Source organism: Odocoileus virginianus, chromosome 28, assembly GCF_023699985.2.
Source record: "Odocoileus virginianus isolate 20LAN1187 ecotype Illinois chromosome 28, Ovbor_1.2, whole genome shotgun sequence".
Lineage (NCBI taxonomy): Eukaryota > Metazoa > Chordata > Mammalia > Artiodactyla > Cervidae > Odocoileus > Odocoileus virginianus.
In genome coordinates this window covers 10661672-10688243 of record NC_069701.1, presented here as the reverse complement: position 1 = coordinate 10688243, position 26572 = coordinate 10661672, and the positions used below count along the sequence as shown (strand labels likewise).

Genomic DNA, 26572 nt, shown 5'->3' with positions numbered 1-26572 from the left:
CTAAAAGACCCCCAGGGAGGTGGGGAAATGGCCCTGTGTCACGTGGCAGCTGGCCAGGTGCTGGGCACTAAGCCTGTCCCATAAATCAGCTCATCTGTAGTTTCCCTTTTGTTATATGCAGTCTTCAGCAAAGTTTGCCCGTGTATTCCAGCTTTGTCCCAGCTGTGCTAAGGGGCATCAGGGACAAGTCCTGGACTTGACAATGGCTGTAGCATTAGAAGGGGGAAGAGGATCAACTTCACGAGAGCAGTTGTGGCTTCTGAAGAGTCCCCGAGGGAAAGGTTAGTCACAGAGGACGACACCCACTGTTAGGAGACGCAGAAGTCCCGGCCCATAGACGACATCGTCTGTGCCAAGAGAGCTGGTGGCCCCTCTGCAAATGTTCCTTACCTTTGTGCCCCACCGAGGCTTTTACATTCTGTCAAGAGTGTTTAGTCTCAGAGTATCTACAAAGTCCATGGATGCAGAGCTAGGTCATCTTAGGTGCAAAGATATGCAGTCCACGTCTAACTTTAGAGACTTCCAGAATGATCATGTCTTAAAAATATTTACCAAGAACTTAAACAGGACCCCAAAAGTCAAAAGCTCTTCAAGCTTCCCTCGCCACCCTCCCCAATAAAGACACCCATTATTGAGTGAATCTGGCTTTTGTCTAGTGTTAACATTATTAAATCTGATGAGAGTCCAAATGTTAAAAATGGAATAACTGACAAAAACCACTGCAATGATGTAAAGTAATTAGCCTCCAACTAATAAAAATAAATGGAAAAAAAAAAAAGAAAAAAAAATGGAATAACTGTTGGAGTGTGAGGTCTGCACTGGGCTTGCAGCCTCGTATGGGCTGGGCTCACCGCCCCCGAGCACCATGGACAGAGACAGGGCAGCCGGTGGAGACTCCTGTGGGTTCACAGTGTGGCCAGACCAGGTCTGGCTTCCCCCAGTGGCTGATCCAACTACATGATAGTTTATCATGAAGCAAAATGTACTCAGAGGGATCACTTGGATGGTGAAATCTCACCCCTTTCATGGGAGAAATTTGTTTTGCTTCCCCCAACTAAGAGACCTGCACTGTCCAAATGCCTTTATGTAAAGGGATATATTTAGCCTGGAGGGAAGAATTACCCAGCAGATTCAGGTTTTCAAACCTGACGTTTTTGGTGTGTTAAGCTCTTTGGAGCTGGTATGTGTTTTGACCTCAGTATGAGTGGAACATGACACCTCCTTTCCAATTTATGCCTTTCTTTGCATCATTAGGACCAGATAAGAAAAAACTGTTTTTCCCTATTCTTAGTATCTTCTGGAACCTCACAATTTTGAAACTGTAGAATTAAGTTTTTTTCATGCAGATGTGAGGGTCTTAAAAAAAAACCCTATCATTTAATACTATTGTTCACCCTTGGCAAAATCCTGATTAAAAGCAAGCAAGATGGTAGTCAAATATTCAAAAATACTCTGGAGCACCACTTTCAGCTTCTCTTGGCAGTGCCAGTATTTTTCAGAGCAAATCTAGTCTAACTACACTTTAGCTCTAAAATCAGACAAGTCTGATAAAAATAGAAATCAATGATTCTATTCTTTGTGAAAGAAGACAAATTATGCTTTGAGAGAAAATAATTTGCTATAAAGTATAAAATGTTTTAATATTTATATCTTATAATAAAACCATGACATGTTTATAAACACTCTATCAAGGATTTTTTTACAACGGGGCCACCGCTGGCAACTGGCAACGCAATAAATATGCAAAGACGCAGTGAGTATGAAATATACATCTTGATTTTATAATCGTGTGTGCTTTATTTTTTACACAAATGGAATGGAAGTGTCGAATATTTACACTTAACAGGAGTGTAAGCTGTGCAGTGTCTCTGTAAACTCCAGCCCAGGCAAGGAGTGTTCCCCCTCCCTCCCATCCTGCACAATGGAGAAGCATCCAGTCAGAGAGAAAACTGTTACAAAACTTGGCATATTGAAAGGATCTCACGCATACAGCCTGGTGCACTCGGAAGTTAAGACGCGTTTAGTAAACACAGATTCAAAAAGGAGAAAAGTTCGCCCTCTCATTGGGAGCCAAGCTTGCTGTTTGGTTGTCTGTCCTCATGAGTTGCTAGGGAGATTCTGTCTTCTGTCTTTTAGATGATCTTTGTCTAAACCATTCAACCTGTCTTAAGCTTGTCCTCAGCTGCTACAAGAAACTGCACAGCTGTACAGAAAATGATTTCCAAACACAGTTCTCAGTGAGGAAGGATATTTACAGACTAAAGTGTGTGGGTAGGTTTCCATCCACATTCATGTGTACCCAATGTGGTATGTGTATACATGATATACAAACCACATATACCATACATACACAGAAATAAAATGTATATCCACAGAATTCTGGAGGGAGTCCTCTTTCAAATCAATTGTCACAGGAGGGACTCCACATGCTTAAGGGAAATGTCCCCCTTTTGTTCCTGTAGGAGTGACAAATTACTATGATGAACTTAGGAACTAGCCTGAGTCTCTGACTTAAATATTTTTGTAGGAATTTAGGCAGGACCAAGACAGGAAAAGAAAAAAGAGATGTAATTTCACCAGCAAGTCCATTCAATCTCACCAGAGCAATCACCAGCTGAAAAGCAGAGGGAGCTTCAGATGAAAAGAGGAAAAAGAAAGCTTATGAATGGAGAAAAAAATATCTCTCTCCAAACCAAGGTGATGGCATGGCTTCCATGAGAAGAAAGAGGTTTGCTGTCAGAACAACTGTTGGGGCTGGAGTCTGCCTTTAGCGAAAGGAAGTGTCCTTGGAACCATGGGATGGTGCTGGGAGTGGGCTCCCTGTGGACCAGGCTTCAGGCAGAAAGGGACCCAGGTGCTGGCAGGGCCCAGGGCGCGTGCATCGTCACTGCCGGGGCAGCGGTGCAGGCTGGCTCGGGGAGGCCTGCTGGAGCTGGCTCCAGCCGGGACCTCATTCACGCTCAGCTTTGCTTTCTGGGCTGCCTGGGTGAAAATGGTGACCCAAAGAATCTGTGTCATGAGTCCAGCGTGTGGACTTGCTGTCTGAATCAGCCAGGAGCCCTTAAAGGACAGAAAAATTAAGGAGCGGGTTATGGGAGAGGAGACGGTCAGAGACGTGAGAAGAGAAAGCACAGAAACGGTGGAGACAGAGGAAGAGGCAGGGGAGTGTCTGAGACGGTGGGAGAGACGGACAAAGAGATGAGGCAACAGCGGGTAGGGAGTAAGGAAGGGATGCGGGGGACAGCCAACGACTCGGAGGAGACAGGAAGGAAGGCTGAAGGGAGAGGTACATACAAGACATGGAACGCGCTAGAACCAGGAGGGGAAGAATGAGAGGAAAAGAACAGAGGCCAGAGCCATAGGAGTGGGGAGCTTCCCCCCTGGCTCGGAGTCCTGAAGGGCTGGCAGTGGGATCCAAGACAGCTCACAGGCACCTGAGTGCAGCTCCGTAAAGATGGGCGCACCCAACAGAGCCAACCCAAGAGCGGAGGGCTGGGAGGAAAGGCCTGCAAAGAAATGGCCCACAGATCCCGCGCGAGGAGAGCCGGAAACAAATGCCCCTGCGATTAGCTGACGAGTGGGATTTTCAATTTTGGTAAAGCTGAGACCCCCGTGGTGCTACACATTGTACCAGAGCATGAAAAATAGCACCAGTGACACGATCTGGCACTTTTCCGAAAGGGCCCAGCGTGTGAAGGTGACATTGCGCCCCCAGCAAGCTTTCAGATTGGAGAGAGCTCTCGACAAAGTTTGCGGTGTTAGCACCAGTCTGGCCCCAGGCTCCACGTGCATTTGCACCAGTTGTAATCTGGGTAGCTTTCGCGCCATTTCCATCTTAAGTCATCGGGTCTGCGGCAAAATACACCCGTGTGTTGGAGCCGTGGAGACCTCAACATTGGGAAGCGCAAGACAACACAACAAATGGAGGTGTAAATTCTACAGGAAAAGACCCTCTCACCAATTGGCTTGGTGATTCTTCAAGCAAATATATATGTCTATATATATTTATATAAATCTACATAAAAAAATCAGTGCAAATGCCAATTCTTATCTGGAAGCATCTACACTAGGAAAATAATTGTATTACTACAAAACCAAGGGTTGGTGGTTCAATTTGATTGTACTCAGCCACAGCAATACTTAATATTAAATGGAAAAGCACGTCACACGACCCGCGGAAACATCTATTCATTAATGACAGTCCTTTAAATAAATGGTTGCATGCTTAGTTGAGAAACCAAAGAAGTTATCATGGTGGCCTAAAAGTAGAGCTGGGATCAGGAATGGCATTCTGGTGGCGGACACTTCTGGGAGCAAAGATGGATGAAAGTAGGCCTTGACCTGAAACTGGCGAATTGCAGACATGGCTACATTTTTGACATTTTGAACACCCTAAGGAAGTCTTGGGAAATTTAACTTTCATCAGAGGGAAAATGGATTGCTAGCCCTTCCATTGGTAAAGGCAGCCTCAAGACTATAGGTAGGTGCATGATTTTGCATCTCTTGTGTCTGTTTTGGTGACTGCAGCCAGGCAGACTGTGGTGTTTTAGTGTCAGATGAAAAATGCTTGTTTTTGGAAAGAGACCCTCATTCTGAGCTCTGATGCGCTTCCTGTGAAGAAGCCCCATCACTGCTGATGGCTCTGCCTCACTCTCCCATCCCAGCCGGCGTGCTGGTTCACTGCACAGTGTGGCAGTTTCCTGCCAGGTCTGGATGTACCCCAGAAATAAGGCGACGGGGCTTAGGCTGGGCACGCATACGACCCAGAGTTGAGTAGTTATAGAGATCACTGAAAAGTCTCTCTCTCTAAACACCTGGGGTGCAAGCAATGCTGATGTCAGCATCAGCTATAAAGTGGGAGATAGGCTTCGGGAAGTTTCTTTCTTTTTTTTTTTAAATCATCATAGTTATAATTGCTAAAAAATAAACTTGGTCCAGGTGCAGCCCCCAAGAAAGGCAGTTCAATTGGTTGAGCTCGAAGTCATTAATGGTCTTTCCTGGTGGTTCTATCTCTTTGTCCTGTACACAGAAACAGAAGTCTGCACCCCTCACCCGCTCCTGTCAGATCCTCCCCTTCTCTCTCTCCTCCTCAAAGAAATATTGCATCTTAGGACAGATCTCTCCATGGCTCTGCACCTTCTCCGGCTCTTACAAAAACCCTCAGTTTACTTATAAAACAGACAAAAGAGTCCTAATTATTCATGACAGCCAAAATACTAAATGATCCTTTAAGAGTTGTATGTAAGTTACTAGGAACAACATTGTTCAGCTATTTGCATGGCAGGCCCAGGGTATTTAACAAGAAAAAAAGCAAAAACTTTCCTTTACATCATTTGTATGAATTTGTCTCTGAAAGCCATCAGCTTGAAAAAATTGCATTAAGCAAATGTCCTCCAAAAATATCCACGAGGGCAACTCATTAAGGGATGTGCTCCATGAGAGTGTATCTCTGAGGTGGGAGGGGGATCGCGGGAGGTAATGAGGGAGAAGTCTTTGTCAGGCTTCAGAAGGAACTCAGATGCTCTTAGTGGATCATTGGCAACGAAAGGGAGAGTGCAACTTTCTGTTCTTGAGTTGGATCATCTGCAGATAGTGCATACATTTAGTCTTTCAATTAATCTTTACAAAATATTTCACAAAACTTTTTTTAACCTATAGAAATTCGCTTCTATACATTTAATATATTTTTATTGTATAAATTATTCTCATCTTTAGTGCCTTCTTTCAGTTTATAAATGGCAAAATAGACAATAAACAATCATAAAGCTAATCCCAGGTGGAATCCCCTCCTCCCAGTGAGGTCAGTCCTCCACACACGTGTGAACTTTATGAAATGCTCATCTTTGTAGATGCCAGGCAAAGAAACTACACACTCATCCTTCCCTGATAGTAATGTTATGCCGTCTTCAAAGGGACTCCTTTCCTTCCCCTCCCCCATTCTTTCTTTTGCTTGTAAAGAAATCAAAGGATGTGCATAGTTCTAAAATTTGAACTGTACCAATTATAGATGTGGGTAACGGGAAGGTTGGTGAAGTTAAAGTGCTGGCAACTTTTCTTTAAAGCGAAAAACACAGGGAGCTCGGCAGCTAAGTCAGCTCTGGACATCTGCTGGGTGAGGAGGCTGCCCATCTCTTGGGCACGAAGCCCGTCAGAGGTTCGTCCCTACACCTGGCACTCTGAGCAAACCAAAGCCTTCCCCGCATACTGCAGTGTCTTTTCTGTCCCACACTTCGGCCCCTCCTTTTCCTTCATGGCTTCACACAGTTTGTGTTGTACATTCATAAGAATTCACATTGACTGCAAAAACATAAATGCAACAAAAACATAAAAGCCTCCAAGTAGTATATTATATATATTTGTTCTTCTAAATGCTCTTCTGTCATTGTTGGAGGTGCAGTAGCTAATTTATAACTTCTCCTTTGAGGGGATCCAGATGAAAGGCCCAGACTGCTCTTCAATAACAAGCTTGCATTGGTTATAGATATCTTCTAGGGTGTCGCCTTGGACAATAGCTGGAACAAAAGCAAACACACGGGAATCAGGAAGCATTTCCTGGCTGGTGAAGAATGACCATCAGTCATGTAGAAGAAGCTCAAACAGTGACAAACTCATCAGGAGGCTTCGTATTACTTCTCAATAATAAGAAAAAGCAGAGATTCACTTAAGAAAGGTCACATCAATGATTTAAAAAATGCTTTTAAGGCATGTCCTAGATTAGTAATAAATGTATCAGTCTTCCTTCTTTCTACATGTCTGTCTGTAGTTCTGCATGATGACTCACTCATTTATTTAAATTTTATGGGTGTTGACTCTGGGCCAGGCACTGAGCTAGGCATTGGTCAATTTTCAGACTGAGAGCTCCCTGTTACCAAAGAAAGCTGGACTTATATTCTCCAGCTTATATTCTCTTATAAGCTGGTTTTATATTACTTATTTTATAATGGGCAGAAATTAGAATATTCTAGACACAGAGGAAATAATAAGGATTTTAGAAAAAACTTTAATCTCCTCAATCCCCAAAACCTTTAATAAGAAACTTTATTCATTCTCCAACTAATCTAATAAATTGAGATTTTACCATTCAGGGCTCTTCATAGTGAGGATATCTTATGGCAATTACTTGCAAAAAATATATAAAATAGAAGGAAACAAACAGTGTATTACCCCAAACACCAATCCACTTACAGTAGATTTAAATACATTTTATTATCTCCTTTGGACAAAAACTATCTTGTAGATAGATATCCCTAACAAATCAGTACTATCCATATGACACTGGGGCTTAAAAAGAAGTTGTTAGTGAAACATGGTTTAGATTTTCAAAAACAATCCTTGGAATGTGCTGATTATTGTATTTTATTCCTGAGTATAAAGCACTGTTCAACATGTATATTGTTTTGAACATACTAGATGTTCTTTTAGGGGGAAACATAACTCATATCTTTGTTACTGATGGAAATTTTACTTAAGATTTACCTGATTCAACATATTTGCAAACTGCTAAGCCACCAGCTTTCTCATATTTTGATTGAGATAAAAAAGAAAACACCTAACTTCATGTAAGGTAACTCAGGAGGAAAGTTCTTGTTTTAAACCATTAGTTGTAACTGTATGTAGCATTAGTCGCTGAGTCGTGTCCAACTCTTTGTGATCCCAGGGACTCAGTTCTGAACTGAACTTAGTTCAATTGCTAAGTAGTCAACCAGGCTCCTCTGTCCATGGGATTCTCTTGGCAAGAATACTGGAGTGGATTGCCATTCCCTTCTTCAGAGGATCTTCCCAACCCAGGGATCAAACCTGGGTCTCCTGCACTGCAGGAAGATTCTTTACCATTTGAGCTACAGGGAAGACCTATCAGTTGTAAGGCAAATTCCAAAGTTTGATCACTTTTTGGATCTGATCAGTGTTTCATGAAAGCATATAAGAATAGAGAACCTATGATAACCAGGACAAAATATCCCCCCTAATTTATGTTTCCAAGGAAAAATTTAAAAAGAAAAAAAATTTTTTTTGCAGTAAGATATGACATGGAATCAACTGAAACACAGGAAGTGTTTCAAGCATCTTCTCCTGGTGCCTAATGGGGAGACAGACCCAGAGGTCCATGAAGCAGAGAATAGAGACCCTGGGACTACTTTTCAAGAGTAACTGCTTGGACAGTGCACATCCGGAGCCGTAAAAGTTTCGTTTTCAAATTTCTGATCATCTCAGGGAGAGAAGTTGAATGAGATTTTGTTGTTGCTCACCTGCCCAGTCGTGTCCGACTCTTTGTGACCCCACGGACTGCAGCACACCAGGCTTCCCTGTTCCTCACTATCTCCTGGAGTTTGCTAAAATTCATGTCCACTGAGTTGGTGATGCTATCTATCTCCTCCTCTGCCGTCCCCTGCTCCTTTTGCCTTCAATATTTCTCAGCATTTAGGTCTTTTCCAATGAGTCATCTCTGAATGAGATACTAATACTTAAAATCTCTCTCCCAGGAGGTAGCTCAGTCTGCCATTCATGGTTTTGGGTAAGGCCAGTGGGAACCAGGAAGCTAAATCCAGAGAAGAAGGAACCAAGAATTTTGAATCAAATGGAAGTAGTGGCAAATCAGGGATTTTCAGCAGGAAGGGGCTAGGGCCCAGGTATAGCAGGCCCAGAGCCCCCTCTGTGCCATATGTCAGACAATTCATCCTCTTTCTCATAGTACAAATGCAAATGAACATACCTGTAAAATATTCTCCAAATTCTTGTTCTAGCTTAATTGCACGATCATAGGTTTTCTTGGCTTGTTCCTCTGTTAGACGCTTATTCATCTCCCTGGGAAAAGGAGAGTTTGGTGTTAGAACACAAAGGGAACACACCAAATCCTGAAAAACTACAGTGTATGTGGCCGGGTGCAACCTTAGCAGCAGCTTCCTAGGCCTTGACAGGACTCCTCTTTGTTGGGATGTTTTCAGCCACAACAAGGAACTCCCTGTTGCTGCCCCCGTCCTCCCCTGTCGCTGCCCCCGTCCTCCCCCGTTGCTGCCCCGGCCCAGGGCGCTCACGCCCCCAGAGGGTCGTCTCTTGGCCCCATGTTAGAGCTGCTCTGCAGAGCAGAACCGAACCTCCTTCTTCCGGGACAGGCCTTCGGGTGTTTAAGTGCTGATGTGTCCCTCAGGGCTTCCATTCTTCCAGAAAAAACTGCCCTGCTTCCTTCATCTATTCTTTCATCGGATGTAATTTGGAAATGTATAACCTTCCTGGTCACCCGCCCTTAGATTTTGTTCTCGTCGGTCTCAACCTCTTTTAAATACGGGACGTTGTTGTTGTTGCTGTTGTTCTGTCGCTCAGTTGTGTCCAGCTCTTCGCGACCCTGTGGACTGCAGCATGCCAGGCGTCCCTGTCCTTCATCGTCTCCCAGAGTTTGCTCAAACTCATGTCCATTGAGTCCATGATGTAGAATTGAACGCAATCTTGTGGGGTGGCCAGAGGGAGGGGAGGAGAGCAAGTGGAGAGAAGGGAAGATACTTCCCAGCTTTCCGGAGCTCATTCCATCTAAGAGAATAAGACTCGACTGTTCTCAGGTCCTGACCTCATAGAAAGCTTTGATCTCTCGACGTTCCCACCCTCCCCAAGGGCTGCTGTTCATCTTCAGTGTGGGCAGCAGACACGTGGAGTGGAGAAACAGACAGTCTTCCAACGAATTAGAACACGAGACAGGCGATTCAGGCATGTGTGTCTCTCAGGCTGAAAAAGGATTCTGTAGCTCTAGAGGCTCAACTGCAAAGCAGTAAGGCACATCTATAGCCAGAGAGCCCTGGACTTCCTCTGTTTTTATTATCAAATGGAATTTCAAGGAACTGCTAAAGACGGCTTGAATTAAAGATGCAGAGAATGGAACAATCAAAAACTCTGGGACCAAAATATTTCAAACAGACTCTAAGCAAGTCATATCAAATAGTGAACTGGAGAGAGGAGCCTGGCAAGAAGGAATCTCTAACGCCTATTTTGTTTTATTTTTGTTCGGATAGGAATTGCTGTTTAGTTGCTAAGTTGTACCCAACTCTTTGTGACCCCATCGACTGCAGCACGCCAGGCCTCCCTGTCCATCACCAACTCCCAGAGTTTACTCAAACCCATGTCCATTGAGCCCGTGATGCCATCCAACCATCTCATCCTCTGTCGTCCCCTTCTCCTCCTGCCTTCAATCTTTCCCAGCATCAGGGCCTTTTCCAACGAGTCGGCTCTTCTCATCAGGTGGCCAAAGTATTGGAGCTTCAGCTTCAGCATCAGTCTTTCCAATGAATATTCAGGAGTGATATCCTTTAGGATGGACTGGTTTGATCTCCTTGCAGTCCCAAGACACTCTCGAGTCTTCTCCACCATCACAGTTTGAAAGCATCAATTCTTCGGTGGATAGGAAAATGGGCTGTAATTACACTGGGCGCTCTCTGTCCTTCTTTCTGTTAGTCTGTCAACCACTGGTGTATCATTAACTGTAGGTATGTGCTGCTTAATCATTGTAAGATTACTTAGATCCAACAAAGTTTCAAGGGCAAATTGAGGAGGGAGGAAAATGGAGAGTAACCTAATCTATGGATTCCCAACCTGGGGCAGCTTTATCCTTCCATGTCTTCTAGGTGTTAACATTTTTTTTTTTTTTTTGGTCAACAAAATACACTGTATTTCTTAAGTAAGAATATTTTACCTTCTCATTCTTTCTTAATCAAAGACATTTTATTACTCAAAGACTGATAATCACTGCCTCTGATCATTATAAGAATACCAGTGTGACTGCACTGGGCTGATAAAAGTCAGCCAAGAGCAAAGACATTTTGGTTGGTCCATCGGGATGCATCAGAGGTGCAAATAGAATTTTGAAGGCATTGCTGCCTTTTCCTGTCACTTTAGGAAGCCAGAGAACTGGGTCTGGAGCATGTAGTCTTAATTCCTTTTTCAGAGCAAGAAACTGAGGCCAGAAGTAGTATAGTGACTTGCTTAAGGTAAAGGAGTGAATTTCATGAAAGAACTCAAAGTTATTGTTTTTCACTAATTAATTTTTAGTGAAACAGACTTTTCATTACACTAAGATGTTCTTTCTAAAGAGACCCCTATTTAGAAACACACAAAACTGAACTGAAGTCAGACATTAGCATGACTATAGGCTTGATGCTGATGGCTACAATATATAGAAGTGGGAATTCCCTGAAGTCTTGTTGAAATAAACTCATCTTGCCTGAGGAATGGTATCTATAATTCTTTTCCCAAACAGCACTAACCCTAGAAGCTTTGAGAGGCAGTCATTCTTGGGTGGCAGAAAATGCTGAGCTAAACCAAAGGATACTTCTCATAGAAAGATAGTGTTTTGCTCCAGGAGTCAAGAAATCATGTAGTTCTGGATCTTCTTTGATTTCCCTGGCCACGCTGGCCTATTTTCTCTGAATTCCCTTTGCATTTATTGTAGCAATACTGATTTTTTTTGGCCTCACTGTGTGTCAGTTCCCCTTCCAGGAATTGAACCTGCCAACACCTGCAGTGGAAGCCTGCCTAGACGCCCAACCACTGGATCAGCAGGGAAGTCCCTTGAATTTAGGTTTTTATCCTCTAATACATGAAGTTGTTTTGTCTCCCTGACCAGTCTGCCGGTTCTTTGAGGCCAGAGACCGCGGCTTATTCACCAGCATGTGATGACAAGGATCTCAGTCAATGCTTAAACTTGTTGAATGAATAAGTGAATGAATGAATGGACAGACAAACATAATTACAGTACAGTTGAAGACAGAAGTAAACACAGGGAGAAAGACGGTAAAAGCATATTGGGTGGCGTGGTGGAGACACATAGGAAAGCCACTCATTGCCATGGGGAGGGGGTGGGGGATAGAAGTCACATGGCGGTACAATGTGAAAAAACACCTCTTTCATATACACCCTTGATTTTCTGCTTCTCTGGAGAGTCAGCTATGTGTGTGCTAATAAGTCCTGTGGTTTGATGTGGGTGATGCACTTGAGGACAATGTGTGTGATGATGTATTGGTGCCCAAATGTGACAGCTGCCATGCTGCGGTTCCAGCTGACCTGGCACTCACCCCTCCCTGGGGAAGGGGCAGTGCATGCCAGCTTTGCTCCTGAAGTAAAACCCTCAGAAAGACTGAACTGGAAAGTAAACATCCAGTGTTTCCTAATACGATCCCATTGGTCTGAATGCCACTGGTGTTGCACTATGCAAACGGCTGCAGCAAATGATGCCAGATTCACCGTCTCATCGTGGGGTCCAGCCTTCAGCATGTTTACTTTTCCTTGGTGATAAGTGACCATGACAGGGCCCTAAGGCAAAATTAAATAAGTCGTCTTGTAGTTGTGGAGGAAGCAGGCCTTCTCCCACTGAGCACCAGATGGGAACGTTCCGAGTGTCACGTTGAACCGAACATGCAGCTGCTCTTCTCCCTCAGGCCTCCCTTCCCCGGGAAGCCACTTGCCCACTGCTTGTTTGTGATGGGAAAACTTACTCTGCTCTTTCTGAAATGGGCCTTTAAGATGCTGTTCCCAGGAGGTGGGGGACATGTTTCTCTTCTTCTTATTAATGTTAGCAGTACTAATAATATTTACGAGGCTCTTCTCAGATTATAAATCACTTTTATGTAGGGAAATGTGTGGCTGCTTAAAGCACTTTGCTCAATGCTCAACACAGCAGCTTACATGAGGAGGAACTTATACACGCTCTCAGGGATACTACTGAGTGCTAAGTCGGTTCAGTCGAGTGTTCACTCTTTGCAACCCCATGCACTGTAGCCCACCAGGCTCCTCTGTCCATGAGGATTCTCCAGGCAAGAATACTGGAGCGGGTTGCCATGCCCTCCTCCAGGGGATCTTCCTGACTTAGGAATTGAACCCATGTCTCTTATATCTCCTGTATTGGCAGGAGGGTCCTTAACCACTAGCACCACCTGGGAAGCCAACAACCATTATTTTATCATTAATACATATTTTTCCATGCGCTGACTATGGGCAAAGCCCTTATTTATTTTTCTTTTAAAAAAATACTTGGCTGCACAGAGTCTTAGTTGTACCATGCAAATTCTTAATTGTGGCATGTAGGATCTAGTTCCCAGACCGGGGATAGAACCAAGGCCCCCTGCATTGGAAGCACAGAGGCTTAGACACTGGACCACCAGGGAAGTTCCCAAAGCTCTTTATGATATAATTTTATGCCGAAATTCATGGGGCAGAAGGTACTAAGAGTGACCTTCTCACTTTATTTTTTCATCCTGGTAAGAACTTTTGTCCATCTCTTATTTATGGGAATCTATTCTGCTTTTAAGATACACATCTGGCAATTGCCCCAAAGATTGGCTACATGTTTAACTTAATCCTCTTAGACTTCAGTTCCAGCTATTATAGCTTCTTCCTCCCAGAGAAGGCGCTAAACAACAGGTCAATATCCTTTACAAGTAACTGCTTTCACCTCTGGGATGAATGATTTCATTTTCTTTGGTTTCCATAAACACTGTTTTCCAGTACTTTATGGTTCACTTGTGAACCCTGTCAAATGCTCTAATGCCTTGAGGCCCAAACGGAGGCATATTTGGGCAAAGCTCTTACAATGACACTGGTGTTATCTCTTGCAGCCTCTTGGGAAAGGCACTGTTCACCTGTTTTGTAATGATAAAGTAGTTTTATTCTTTTTACAATAAAGTTACTTGGAATCGTTCATAGTAATAATAGCTACCAGTTAGTAGGTGGTTGTGATGTGTGCTGTGCTAAGTCACTTCAGTCATGTCTGACTCTTTATGACCCCATGGATGTTAGCCCGCCAGGTTCCTCTGTCCATGGGATTCTCCAAGCGAGAATACTGGAGTGGGTTGCCATGCCTTCCTCCAGGGATCTTCCTGACCCAAGGATTGAATTTGCATCTCTTATGTCTCCTGCATTGGCAGGCGGGTTCTTTACCCCTAGTGCCATCTGGAAAGCCCCTAGTAAGTAGTTACTATATGCCAAAAATGGTATAGAGAACTTTACACTTAAGATCTTGTTTATTCTTTACACTGGCTCTCTGAGGTCTGCATTATTAATGTGCCTAGTTTAGAGCTGAGGAACTAAGTCTTACAGAGGTCAAGCAAATTGCCGGAGCTCACATAACTGAACAGTGGCAAAGGAACAGAACCAAGCCTGACCAGTTTCCAGGACCCCACTCTTAGCCTTTTTGCTCTTATACCTTTAAGGCTACTAAAGCATCACTTTTGTATAAGAGGGTGTACAAAACAAAGCCCCCAATTCCTATCAAAGCGCCCCCCCCAAATAGTGTCCCTTTATAGCCAGATCATGAATATCTGCCCAGTTTTTGTTTTTGTTTTTGTTTTCCATTTATTTTTATTAGTTGGAGGCTAATTACTTTACATCATTGCAGTGGTTTTTGTCATACATTGAAATGAATTAGCCATGGATTTACATGTATTCCCCATCCCGGTCCGCCCTCCCACCTCCCTCTCCACCCGATCCCTCTGGGTCTTCCCAGTGCACCAGGCCCGAGCACTTGTCTCATGCACCCAACCTGGGAATATCTGCCCAGTTTTTGAAGAATGATATTTAACAAGTCCTCTGAAAAATAAAAGGAATACGGCTTCCCTGGTGGCTCACTGGTAAAGAATCCGCCTGCCAATACAGGAGACAGGGGTTCCATCCCTGGCCCAGAAAGATCCCACAGGTGGAGCAACTAAGCCCGTGAGCCATGACCACTGACCCTGTGCTCCAGAGCCTGGGAACTGCAACGACTGAAGCCCGCTCGGCCTAGAACCACGCTCTGCAACAAGCGAAGCCACTGCAGTGAGAAGCCCGCGCACTGCAGCTAGAGAGTGGCCCCGCTCGCACAACTAGCGAAAAGTGCACAGCCACAAAGACCCGTCATAGAGAAAAATAAGATAAGATTATTAAAATAAATAAAAAGAATAAAAAAGCCTGGGTCATGTATTTTTCTCCCTGTTCATAAATGTGCAAAGGTCTGGAGCTATTGGTTAAGACTGTAGGTGTTTTACAGCTAGGCCATTAATAAAACTCCTTGTAACACTAGTGGTCCACGTACATGAGGTTTTAATTAAGGAACACAGGAATTCTATGGCATAACAATGTGAAAGGCTGATGGAGAGAGTTTGAAATGTTGTCTGCTCCCACTATGAAAACTCACACATTTAAAAAGATTTACTGGGGGAATTGCTCTCAGAAGTAAGAGACAATTTAAAGATGACTGTTTCCTATCATTTGGAAAGCAAAACAAGGCAAAATAAAAACAAACCAACCTACTTTCAAAACAAGGAGACAAAATGAAGAAGTCACACACAAACAAAAACAACTTGTGAAATGAAAATAAAAATCAAGAAACATTAGTGAAGACATTTTCAGGAATTACTGACATTGTGTCTCTAGTGGTTAAAAAGAATTTTCGTCTATCATTAAAAAACAGAATGCTTAAAGAAATCAACAACAGCAATTTCCACTTGTGAGCATTTATGGCAAAGAGCTGTTTGCTCTGTTGTATGGAACAAGAGGCTGGATGAAGGCCGCCCCTGCCAGCCACTTACATCAGAGGTTCCAGAGACTTGGGTTTAATGAAGATGGCAATGGGATACAGCTGGGCCACTTGTAACCGCTTGATAGCATTTCCTGATACGTCAAGTATACAGTGTTTGCCCTGGGAGAAGGAAAAGAAAAATACTGCGTTAATCCAGGTAGAATGATCATACTCACAGCACAAGAAAAAAAAAGTAAGTATGTTTTAGAGGGAGGTAAAAGATACTAGATTTCAAATTTTGAAAAGAATTGTTGCAAAGCATAAATAAAAGTTGGTATTCAGCCACGCTGGAGCTTGATGAGCGGCAGCCATGGGTGTGATGGTGCATGATCTCAAGTTTTCAATCTGAGACCTCCAAGGTAAAAAAAAAAAAAAAAAAAAAGTTGGTATTCAGGTCATCACGGAATGTTTGCAGTAATATATTTCTTACTCCTTTACTAAGTGTCAGCCAGTGGAGCATACATTTCACTAGTGTTATCTCAGCTAACTTTATTTCCTTAAATAAATACCTGATGCTTTGCACAAGGAAGCCATCAAGCCATGTATAACGTGACTGAATCCATTCTCATGAAACCCTCATAAACCATCTCTGGAGACAGTTGTCAAAAAGAAATTCCCAACTTGTCAAAGAAGAAATTCCCTACCTATGAGATATGAACTGTAAACTGCATTTTACAGAAGAGAAGGCCAAGGCTTAAAAATACTAACTTGCCTAGCACTTGCATCAGCCGTACATATAGCAGTCACTCGCCCAAGACTCAGTGCTAATACGCAAACCCAAGTCTTGTTGGTTGGAATAAATCAATACCTCCTTGTCTCACCCTGGCCAGTGTTAAATCTGGAGGAATGGTAACCACGAGTTTAGAACAATTTTATAAATATTTGCTGAGTGTTTCTATGTATCCTGCCTTTAATACGCTCAGTCTAGTATAGAGCAAGGACAGACACAGAGAGTGACCTTAAGTATTTAATCTTTAACTGTGGGGAGAGAGGTTTGCATAGTGTATGTAAATTTTTTGTTTGTTAACAAATAAAGACCCTATTACATTATAGCATACCTCATTTAACTTGGCTTCCACTGCAGTGAGTGCTCAGAGCAAGGAACCGCTTTATAAAGTATTTCTGGAGACTAGACACATTTGCCACACATTATGTTCTACCTCCTGGAGGGAAATGGCTTCATTACCCTGAGGCCCAAAGAACTTTACAAAGAAGAGAAAAGCATACTATGCAGATAGAAACAGTCCTAAATCAATAAAGGGGAGTACAAGCTCATCCATAATAGCCTCATAAAAATAAAGAGAGGCCAGCAAGTATTTGAGCTTTTACAGGAGAAACAGACTAAGATGACTCAAGTTTTTATTACTTATTATATTCCAAGTTTGCTATCTGTGAAATGTGGCAGTTAAATAGAATGTCTGAATGAAGTCTGAGTATTCACTGGTCAGAACGGCTTGAGATAACAAAGGCTGTGTCTACATGTTCAAGGAGGAGAACAGATGCAATTATCCAGAAAAGTGATTTGAAACAGTGTGATATTGCTCAAAGAAGCTGGCATCCCGGAGAGAAGAAACTCGACCCACCTTCTTACTTTATTCTCGGAGAGACGTGAACATTTCTCATTTAAATTTTTTAACTGAAACATTAAAAGCGGGAGTGGGGGGAAGTTGTGTCAAATCAAGTCAACCCAAAAAATATTACTTATATAACAAATACACAATGGGCTCATAACTTTTTTTTTCTTCTTCTGTGAAATTGGTCCTTGGTATTCACAGGTGATTAGGATCTTTCTTGCGGCAGATCTCAAGTGTCTTCCTATTCTATTTGCCCTTATACAGTCTTCTCATGTCCATGCCCTTGAAATTATCAGCAGGATAATTTCATCTGCCTGCAATGCAGGAGATTTGGGTTTGATCCCTGGGTAGGGAAGATCCACTGGAGACGGAATTGGCAACCCACTCCAGTATTCTTGCCTGGAGAATTCCATGGGCAGAGGGGCCTGGCAGGCTACAGTCCATGGGATTGCAAAGAGTTGGTCACGACTGAGCGCCTTTCACACACAATTTCATCTATACCTCCTCTAAGTTAGAATATCTGCCAACAACAGGCTGGGCAGTCCTCCTCATCTGTCTACCCTTCCACCAAAAGGATCTCAAGTTTTCAGGGAGATAAAAAGTAAACTCCTACTAACAAAAAGAACTGAGGATTCTGATCTAAGCAACCGAAAGTGACCAAGTTTTTAGAACAAATTCAGTTATTGGGGCCAAAGAAGAGTGAGTCAAGGACAAAGTGAATTTCCATAACTTCAAGCTGTTAATTGCCTTTAGGTTTATAAGCCCCCTTTCCTCCTCTCCGCTGCCAGGTCAGTCAGCATACTTTATTGAGATTAGAACAAAGATTAACGACCTTGCTCTAAAGAGATTCTCTGCTCAGAGGTCTTAAAAGGAATACTGAATCAAAATTTACAACTGAAATCAGGGAAGAGTAATGACCAGAAAAAAAAATGCAGTTTACCACCTGGGTACCTTCTTCAGGGGAGATGCAAGATGATTGGAGAACATACCCTTTCTGCTACAAATCTCACAGACTGCACGCTGGTTCCATATAAGTTGTCATTGTACTGGCCGGCTTCTATAAACTTGTGCTCTTGGATGTCTTTCTCCATTTGTTCTCTGGAAATGACAAAGTGATAGTCTCTGCCATCCACCTCATAGTCACGCTTTGGCCTCGTAGTATCTTTTTAAAGATGAAAAAAGATGAAAATAAGGTAACTTTATATTCATAAACTTCTGTTATACTTTTTTTTTTTTACCACACACCCTCAACATAGATAAAAAAGTGTGTACTATTAAGGACCATGACACAGTAGCAGGTACCAGGCTTAGCCCTCCACTGTGAAGAACTATAAAACTAGACAAAATGTATGGAAATACATTTTCACGCATTGGACAATAGGCAGTGCTGGGCTGTAATACTTGGGAGAAACACATGAAGGGACTCTGCATTTACTCCATTTTCATTTCCAAATGGAGAGTCTAGAGATCATGGAGTTCTAGGAGACCCTGAAGTTCAGACGGGCTGTGCATTAGGTTGAGACCCCAGAATGGTTGCATTTTATGAGGTTACTCTTGACTTACTCTAGACCCACCTTCACAATGTCTAAAACCAAGTAAAAGCTCAAAGAAGCTGACTTGTCAGTAAATTATTGCCTGCTGAAACAAAAACTTAATACTCTATAAAGGAAGATTGATAACAAAATCCAAATGCTCAATAATGTAGCCTCACAATGTCTAGCACATGATAAACGATTATGGGACAAGCAAAGAAGTAAAAAAAAAATCTCATATAAAATTAAAAAATGGACATATAGTGTAAATATATTCAGGGACTTTAAAAGATGTAAAATGATATCACCACAGTTAAGAAGGAACTAAAATAAATCAACTCTAATCATAGTTAGAATTGGTTAAACTTCTTGGTAAGAAGAGAAGAGAAAATAATAATGTAACATTATAAATTAAAAAAATGTTAAATAAAATAAAATATGGTATCACTCATATGTGGAACCTAAAAAATACAACAAACTGGTGAATAAAACAAAGAAGCAGCAGACTCACAGATACAGAGGGCAAGCTAGTGGTGACGGAGGGGAGCGGCAATATAGAGGTTGGGAGCGGGAGATACAAACCACTGGGTGTAAGACAGGCTCCAGGATGTATTGTACAACACCGGGAATACAGACAATAATTTTGTAATAACTGTAAATGGAAAGTAACCCTTAAAAACTGTATTTAACAGAAAAGCACACAGGAGGGAGTAAGACCTTCTACACCTGTGCCGCTCACTGCGGCCATCTGCAGCCACATTCAAGAGCATTTAAGAGGGGGCTGGTCCATGTGTGTAAAACACACACTGGATTTCCAAGACTGACCACCAAGAATTATAAGACATCTCAATAATTTTTATATTGATTATAAGTGAAATATTGTTCTGGATATACTGACTTATCATTAGCAAACTATATTTTCTATCTTTAACCCAGACTTCCTAGAAGTCCATCTTTAAAAATGATCAACATTTCAGATAAAGTTTTATCCTTAAAGATGTTCATTGTACTAATTTATAAATTATAAATAATTATAACATATAAATTATAATTGTATTTGAGTTATAACTCATAATATTTAGAAGTAGAGAAATCCAAAAATACCCTAAATGAGAAAGGACTAATTATCACATAATATACATTTAAAATAGTTATATAAAATTTAAACAATATTAAGCAAGAAAAGTATATACTTGATATATACCCAATCATAGGAGAAAATGCATGAAAAGAAAGAATAGGTAGAAATCTATGAAAATATTAGCAGGGATGTTATCTCTGGGTATCTTTTGAGATTTTCTGTATATTTTTAATTTTCTTGTTTAACTTTTTAGCATTTTCCAAGTTTTGTACAATGAACATATATTGATTTTCATAAAACAGTGCCATTAATTAAAAAAGAGAAAGAAGATGATGCAAGGTGGAGAGGTAGTGAAATGGTGCTAAAGGAATTTCTTTTTTTTTTTCCTTTCAAAAGTGGCGGAACAAGCTGGGGGCTGCAAATGGACTAGGGTTTCTGTCTGGAGTCTCTCTCAGGTTAGGTTCTGTGGCAAGACCGCTACCCAGAACCCTTGCCAGGGACCGTTTCACAAGACAGCACACTCGTCCTGGTTCCCCTCTGCCCGAGCACTGCACATGTGCGATCCCTGCTGTTATGTATTCCAGCAGACATTTGCAGTCCTGAAATGTAAGAGACACTTCGGAGCAAAGAGCTTAAAAAATGTCGAGTGAGAAAGGAATATCTGCTGAGATCAGATTTAAGAGCTCAGTGGTCTAATAAATTAAAATTTCCTGGTGGGTTTACATACACAGAAAGCCTCTAGCATTTTCATGTGACACAGCTGGAGCAGGGACAGAAGTGATGAGCGGGGAGCAGCAGGAAGGAGAGCAGATAGACTCTGCAGGGCTGGCTCCCTCTGGAGAGTGTTTCAGAGGGACCGGGGGGCCTGATGGCTGTCCATAAGGACAAGAAAGCAGATTCAAGTCTGCAGTGGCCGGGAGGTGGGTAAAAACTTTATATTCTTTCTTGTCTTCTTCCTTCCAACACCTGAGGCTGTGAAAACTCTTGGGAAAAGAAAGGGTATTTTGTTTTGATTGACACACAGCCCTAAGTCATCCTGAAATGAGTTTAACAGATGGCATTGTCTCAGATCTCTCTTATTGTAACTAAGAGTGATCATTAGTGAGATCCATTAAGCCTGTAACCTGCCTTCACTGATCACTTTGTTGCTACCAAAAAAAAAAAAAATTTTTTTTGCATATCTTTCAAGCATCACATAGACTCAGCAATGTGTTTTCCCGAGTTATTTTTAGGAACTCAGAGTCAGCTGTGTCCAGTTTGAGCTTGAGGTGGTTAAAAGTGATTAAGATCACCGACCCTCCAATTGGACAAGTGCCAGTGTCTACCTGGTGACCTTTGGACATCAGAAGGCCCCAAATCCACCCTCAGAACATGCTAATGCTGACGTTTTCTGAATCTGCTTCCCATGATGAAGCCTGCAGCTTACCTGCACCTGCACAGAATGAAAAAAACCTTACCTTCGTATTTTCAATCACCTTTCCCCACACTCCCCACACCTCAGACCACCCTGCTCCATCATCCCATAAATATCCCCAGCCCCTCTCTTCTGGGAGGTGAGTCTGAGATTTCTTCTCTAACCTCTTTAATTGGCAGTCTTGTGAATAAACAAACCCTTTCTCTGTTGTAAACCTTGCATCTCAGCATTTGGCTTGCTGTGCATTGGACAAACAAATTTGCTTTGTAGCATGATTCTATGGGAAAAGTGGTTTCAGTGACATTTCATCAATCTACAAGAAAATACGGAGGCCTATCAATAATCCTATGCTATCTCAAATACCACGGGAGTTACAAAGAAAACTCATCCTGCCCTCTCGGGTACCACATCATTTACTCACTAAACAGAGAATAAGACATGGCAGCATAGATGGAATGTATTTGGCAGAGAAATGAAATGAGATGCTCAGATAATAGGTGACTGATGGTATTTGAATCACTGGAGACTACTGGAAAAATGAAGTTACATTTTACCATCTCAAAAAGAGCCACGCTTTATTTCTAGAGGAAAGATAAATGATACTTACGAGGCACACAGGAGCCAAATTTGTCAGGAAATTCAGATATCAAGTCATCATTGATCCGATCCTTCATGGGGCCCAGAATAATCACTGGTCGGGTATAGTTTACTGCAGAGAGGGAAAGGAAGATGCAGATGAGGAGTTCGACTTGGGAAACTTAGGGCAAGCTTGCTGAACGCTAAGAACTACTGAGACTGTTACTTCAGTGGATAAATTGCCCAGAGAGCCCTGCATAGGAAACTGATGCTTTAACACCGAGTGTGTTGGCCGAGTCTACTTTCTAGAATTTACTAACAGGGAAAAGCAACTGCAGTGACAATGAAAACAAAAATTTGGAGACGTTTTGCTTACTCTTCACGTATGCCTACACAACAGTCAAAACAGCTACTGCGTTTAGTCAATTGAGTGGGAGAAAAAAAAAGATTCCAAAGTAGCTCTTTTACCATTGTTTAGGCAACGACTTCAAAAGTCATCATTAGTAGTAATGACATCTTAGGTTTTTATACTTTCTTTTCCTTAGTTCAAAATACTCTCCATTCTCTGCTTGGATTTTCCCAATTCCTTTGTAATCATGGGGCTACAAGGAACTCAAAAGTTCATTTGGTACAATTTCTCCTCTGATGCCTGAATTTTCTCTGTGATCTTTGTCAAGAGCCATCAGCCTCTGTATAAATTCCTCCCAGGCTTCTGGAGCAGCCCAGAAGGAGGCTTCTCTTTCAGAAGCCCTGCTAGAAAGCCCTCAATACTAAGTGGACATCAACCTGCAGGGGGCTTTTACCCATCAATCCTGTCGGTGGCGCTCTTTCTGATTTGGATGTGCTCCTTCCTATTAAGGATCATTCTTTCAGCGCGCAGCTCCATCCTCCTGGGAGCTGTCGCTGCACACACTCTGCAGGGAAGGTGTCTGCTTGGCCACAGGGCCAAAGAAAGAGCAGGGTCTGGCCTGGGAACTGCTGCATATTAAGCAGTTTATTTCCCTGAGTCCTTCACTCATTCCCTCCTGAAATGGGGTCGCCTGTTATGGCCTGGAAATCAGGAACCAGAGCATGCTAAGAAACTTACTTTCCTGCCTTGTGACAGGCTCATAAGAAAGAATGAAATCTTCTTGCCCTCCTGAGAAGAGAAAAAAGGAAAAATTACAGTGGACTAACAACCAGTCACAAACCACAGCTACAAGCCCTGCTCTGCAACCCAGGAAACAGACCCAGTTCAGGGCTAACTTCCCTTGCTCTCCCTCCTCAACCAGTCCCCACATCCTTCACCCTCACAGAACTGTTTAGCACCGTGACAGAGGCAGGGGGTCGCTGGTCGTAAGTCTGAGGAACGACAGGAGGCTGGCCTTCTGCAGTTCAGCAGGGCAATGATGTAAGAGACCGCCTTACATCTGACACTGTGAACCGCAGTGCTACGGCTGCACGCCCCATATTCCTACTTAAAAGGAGCCCCTTGAGTTCAAGGAGAGGTTCCACCCAATAGATCGCTGCTACATTATCAGAATTTCTGGACCTTTCATCTTGCATTTCATTTCCCAAAGAAACACCCTGTTCAAAAGCAAGTGTCTGCTCGTTTCATTTGTGAGACAAAAACTTCACCACCCTATATACTCCAAGGCTCTTAAGACTTTAATGTTAATTCATCAAGAAAATCCTGGGTCAGTTAAGAAGATAAAAAAACTGAGGAGGGCCCTATATCACTTGTTCTAATCGCTGCTAAATCTAGCCTTGAAACTTTGAAAAGTAAGGCAGACCATGGAGTATAAGTTTCCACCCTTCCAGCGTCATTTGCTGTAAGCCTTCTGATTAACGGTGAGCCTTAAGTCAACATACAACCATGGAAAGTAAACTGGTTTTTGCCAATGTTTTTTTTCCCTAATCATCAATTTTGCCCAGTTGAACTAGGCATGAGATTCGTCTGATTCAGCTGCCAGCTCAGAAGGCTCCACACTTTCATTTGCGTTAGACCTAGAACTGACTATCTTTGGTGGGGAAATAGTTTAAGTTTTGAAAAGGGCTTTTTGTATGCTGTCCTATAGAGGAGAAGTGTCATGTGTGTGCTAGGTTGCTTCAGTCGTGTCTGACTCTGTGTGACCCCCGGGCTTGTGCCCCGCCAGGCTCCTCTGTCCATGCGGATCCTCCAGGCAAGAATTACTGGAGTGGGTTGCCATGCCCTCCTCCAGGGGATCTTCCCGACCCAGGGATCGAACCTGAGCCTCTTGCATTGGCAGGTGTGTTCTTTACCACTAGCGCCACCTGGGAAGCCCCGAGGTGTGTCATAAGAGGTAGTTTCTTCTGAAACCGAAGGGCACTGGGTCTCACTGCTCTATCTCCTCATAGCCCCTGAACCTTCCAGAGTCAGGTCAGAACCATGCGCTGCTGCTTCAGAAGCCACAGCCTCTGGAGGATGAATCAATTTCATGAAAGGAGTCAGTATTACAGGCAGGTGTGATAATGATGAGACTGATCTAAGGAAATTAGGCGGTATATGGCTAAAGCAGTGAATGCGGATGTCTTCCCTGGGGTGGGAAATGGCCCCAGGCCCACATCGTGTCTCGCCTCACCCTCGAGCAGGGCCCACTCTCAGAATGGCATGGCTGGGCTACCTCCTAAAGTCACGGAGAAGGGGCACGGGTGCTTCCTCTAAGTGGAACCTACCCATGACTGCTCCAGTGTTCAAGGGAGCTTCCCACATTGGGACAGGGGTTTGGTATGTGAGGAATCAGATTCATGTTTTTTTTTTTTTAATTCAGAAAAAAAAAAATCCCCTTTTACAAAATGAATCAACTGAAATTTACAGAAGCTGGGTCAAAAAGTAATAAAGGGGAATGATTGCTAAGGTCTAGTTATCTAAAGGTTGACATGTGCAGAGGACATATGAATTCAGAGGATAAGTGTAAAAATGGTTGGGGAAAAAAAAAGCATAGCTTTAGAGATAGAAGCATGGCAGACCAACACTGTAATGTCATACTAACTTTCAGGAGATGCCTCCCTGAATGATTAATATGTGAGAGGGGACTCCTGCCCATGGGATAGCAGGTTTTAAATATCAGGTGACAGGACATGCTATGGAGCTACTTTTCCACATTTACGGTTCAATTTAATTTCTCTTTCAGGGCTTTAGATAATTACAATAAATGTCAGTTACAGAAATACTTGAAAAAACTTGCAAACTTTTTAAATGCAAAAAAAGAATAAATATCAAGTGATACTTATGTCTCTGCACCAGACTGGGTGCCCCATACCACAGTTATCCAACCTCAGTACTTAACATAAAGAGACCAATGAGTTTGCATTCTGCTTTTAGTGGTACGAGTCAGGATGAGCAATGAAGCCAAAAATAGGTTCTACTTTGTGCTTTCATTTGGGGAAGTGTGGTTTCCCCTAAATTAATGTAACACCCCGTGTTCCCAGGAGAATCTCTTTCTAATGGCCTTGCAAATCATTCTGACGGGACATTCTAAAGGCAAACCTTAAATAAAATATTTGGTGTCAGTATGTATAATGTGTGATTTAAAAAACTAGGACAAAGCAACAGAGTTCCGTAGTTCTTCGTTTACCTATTGCTTTCTGGTTTACGTCTAACCTACAGGAAGCACAGGTTCTTGTTCTGAGCACTAAGACTGGCAGACAGCAGTGAGGACAAGAGTCCCTTAGGTCAACACCCATCCCAATTCTAACGACTGTGTGACAACCAGGGACCAGGTACAGAAGCCCGCAGGGGTGCTGTGGCAGCTGGTATTACATAATAGCTGTGAACTCAGCGCCCGGAACCAATTTTCACTTTCAAGTTCAAGAATGAAAAGCCCAAGGGGTAATGGGAAGGAGATTATGAGGGGGAGGAAAAAAAAGTCGCGGCAATGAAGGAAAGATAATTCATGTCTGCATAGCGCTTTACAGGCTATGAAGGGCTTTTGCAGCCGTTGCTTTGTATTTCCCACAGCCATTTCTTTCGAGGTAGGTGCTCTGATGATCTCCACTTTAAAGACAAAGAAGCTGAGGCTCGGAGACAGGGCCTGTTTCCTCAGTAAGTAGTAGAGTCAAGATTAAAAGCCACATCTTTTCTTTTTTCTGACTCCTCGCTGAGTATAGGGCACAGTCTCAAAAAGGTCAGAGATGCAGAATTCTCCGTGGGGGCTGGCATGTAGAGGCAGAACTCACAGGCGAACAAAAATGGTGGGTGGCAGAGCAGGGAGCGGACCCTGGGTCAGAGTTACTGACAGTTCGTAAGGTGCTCCATTTGCAAACCCTAACTCTTCTTATTTTTTTATAATGCTGCTGTGTCATCTCCAAAAAATAGTCATCCTTAGTAGTTTTTCTATTTTTTGCTCAGGAGGTGTCGGCACTTAGAAATAACAGCTGACACAAGGGCACAAACAATTACTTGGTCTTGTTTTGGCAACCGCACGGCTGGAAAGGGGAGTGTGGCACAGTGCTGGGGGTGGCCGCCTGCTGCCGGCGGAGACTTTGCAGAGCGAAGCTGGTTGTTGTTACAACCTCCAGAAAACACTGTCTTTAAACTGGAAGCAAGCCACCGTAAGAGGGGTTTGGAGTAAGGTCCTCATACGCTCTCATGATGAGGAAAAACAAGGTGTTTTTCTTTAGAACTTTTTTCCAAACTAGAAAAGAGAGGTGAGGGAAGCGAAGACCAGTGGCAGGGCATTCAGTGGTCTAAATGTAGTGTTTAGGGCCTGCATTGGATAATTATGAAGAATAAACTAGTTTCCTAGAACCACGGAATGTTAGTGCTAAGAAAGGGTTTGGAGTTAACGTGGTTTATGGATGGAGAGCCTGGAGCACGACTTCACTCTCCCTCACGGACCCTCGACACGCATCACACCGATCATT

The 26572-nt window shown here is 42.8% G+C and overlaps 1 protein-coding gene across 30 annotated transcripts in view; it reads right to left on the bottom strand.

The window, feature by feature from the left end:
* Window positions 1-1773: 1773 nt before the first annotated feature.
* Window positions 1774-26572, bottom strand: part of DLG2 (discs large MAGUK scaffold protein 2) — a 2233668-nt gene continuing 2208869 nt past the window's right edge. For all 30 annotated transcript variants that reach the window (XM_070457186.1, XM_070457179.1, XM_070457180.1 and 27 more), the window contains 6 exons: window positions 22794-22844; window positions 21738-21839; window positions 18093-18265; window positions 15540-15649; window positions 8711-8802; window positions 1774-6512 (listed from right to left, as the gene is read on the bottom strand). In XM_070457186.1, the coding sequence (XP_070313287.1) occupies window positions 6406-6512; window positions 8711-8802; window positions 15540-15649; window positions 18093-18265; window positions 21738-21839; window positions 22794-22844 (635 nt within the window). In that variant the 3' untranslated portion in view covers window positions 1774-6405. The remainder of the gene's footprint in view (window positions 6513-8710; window positions 8803-15539; window positions 15650-18092; window positions 18266-21737; window positions 21840-22793; window positions 22845-26572) is intronic.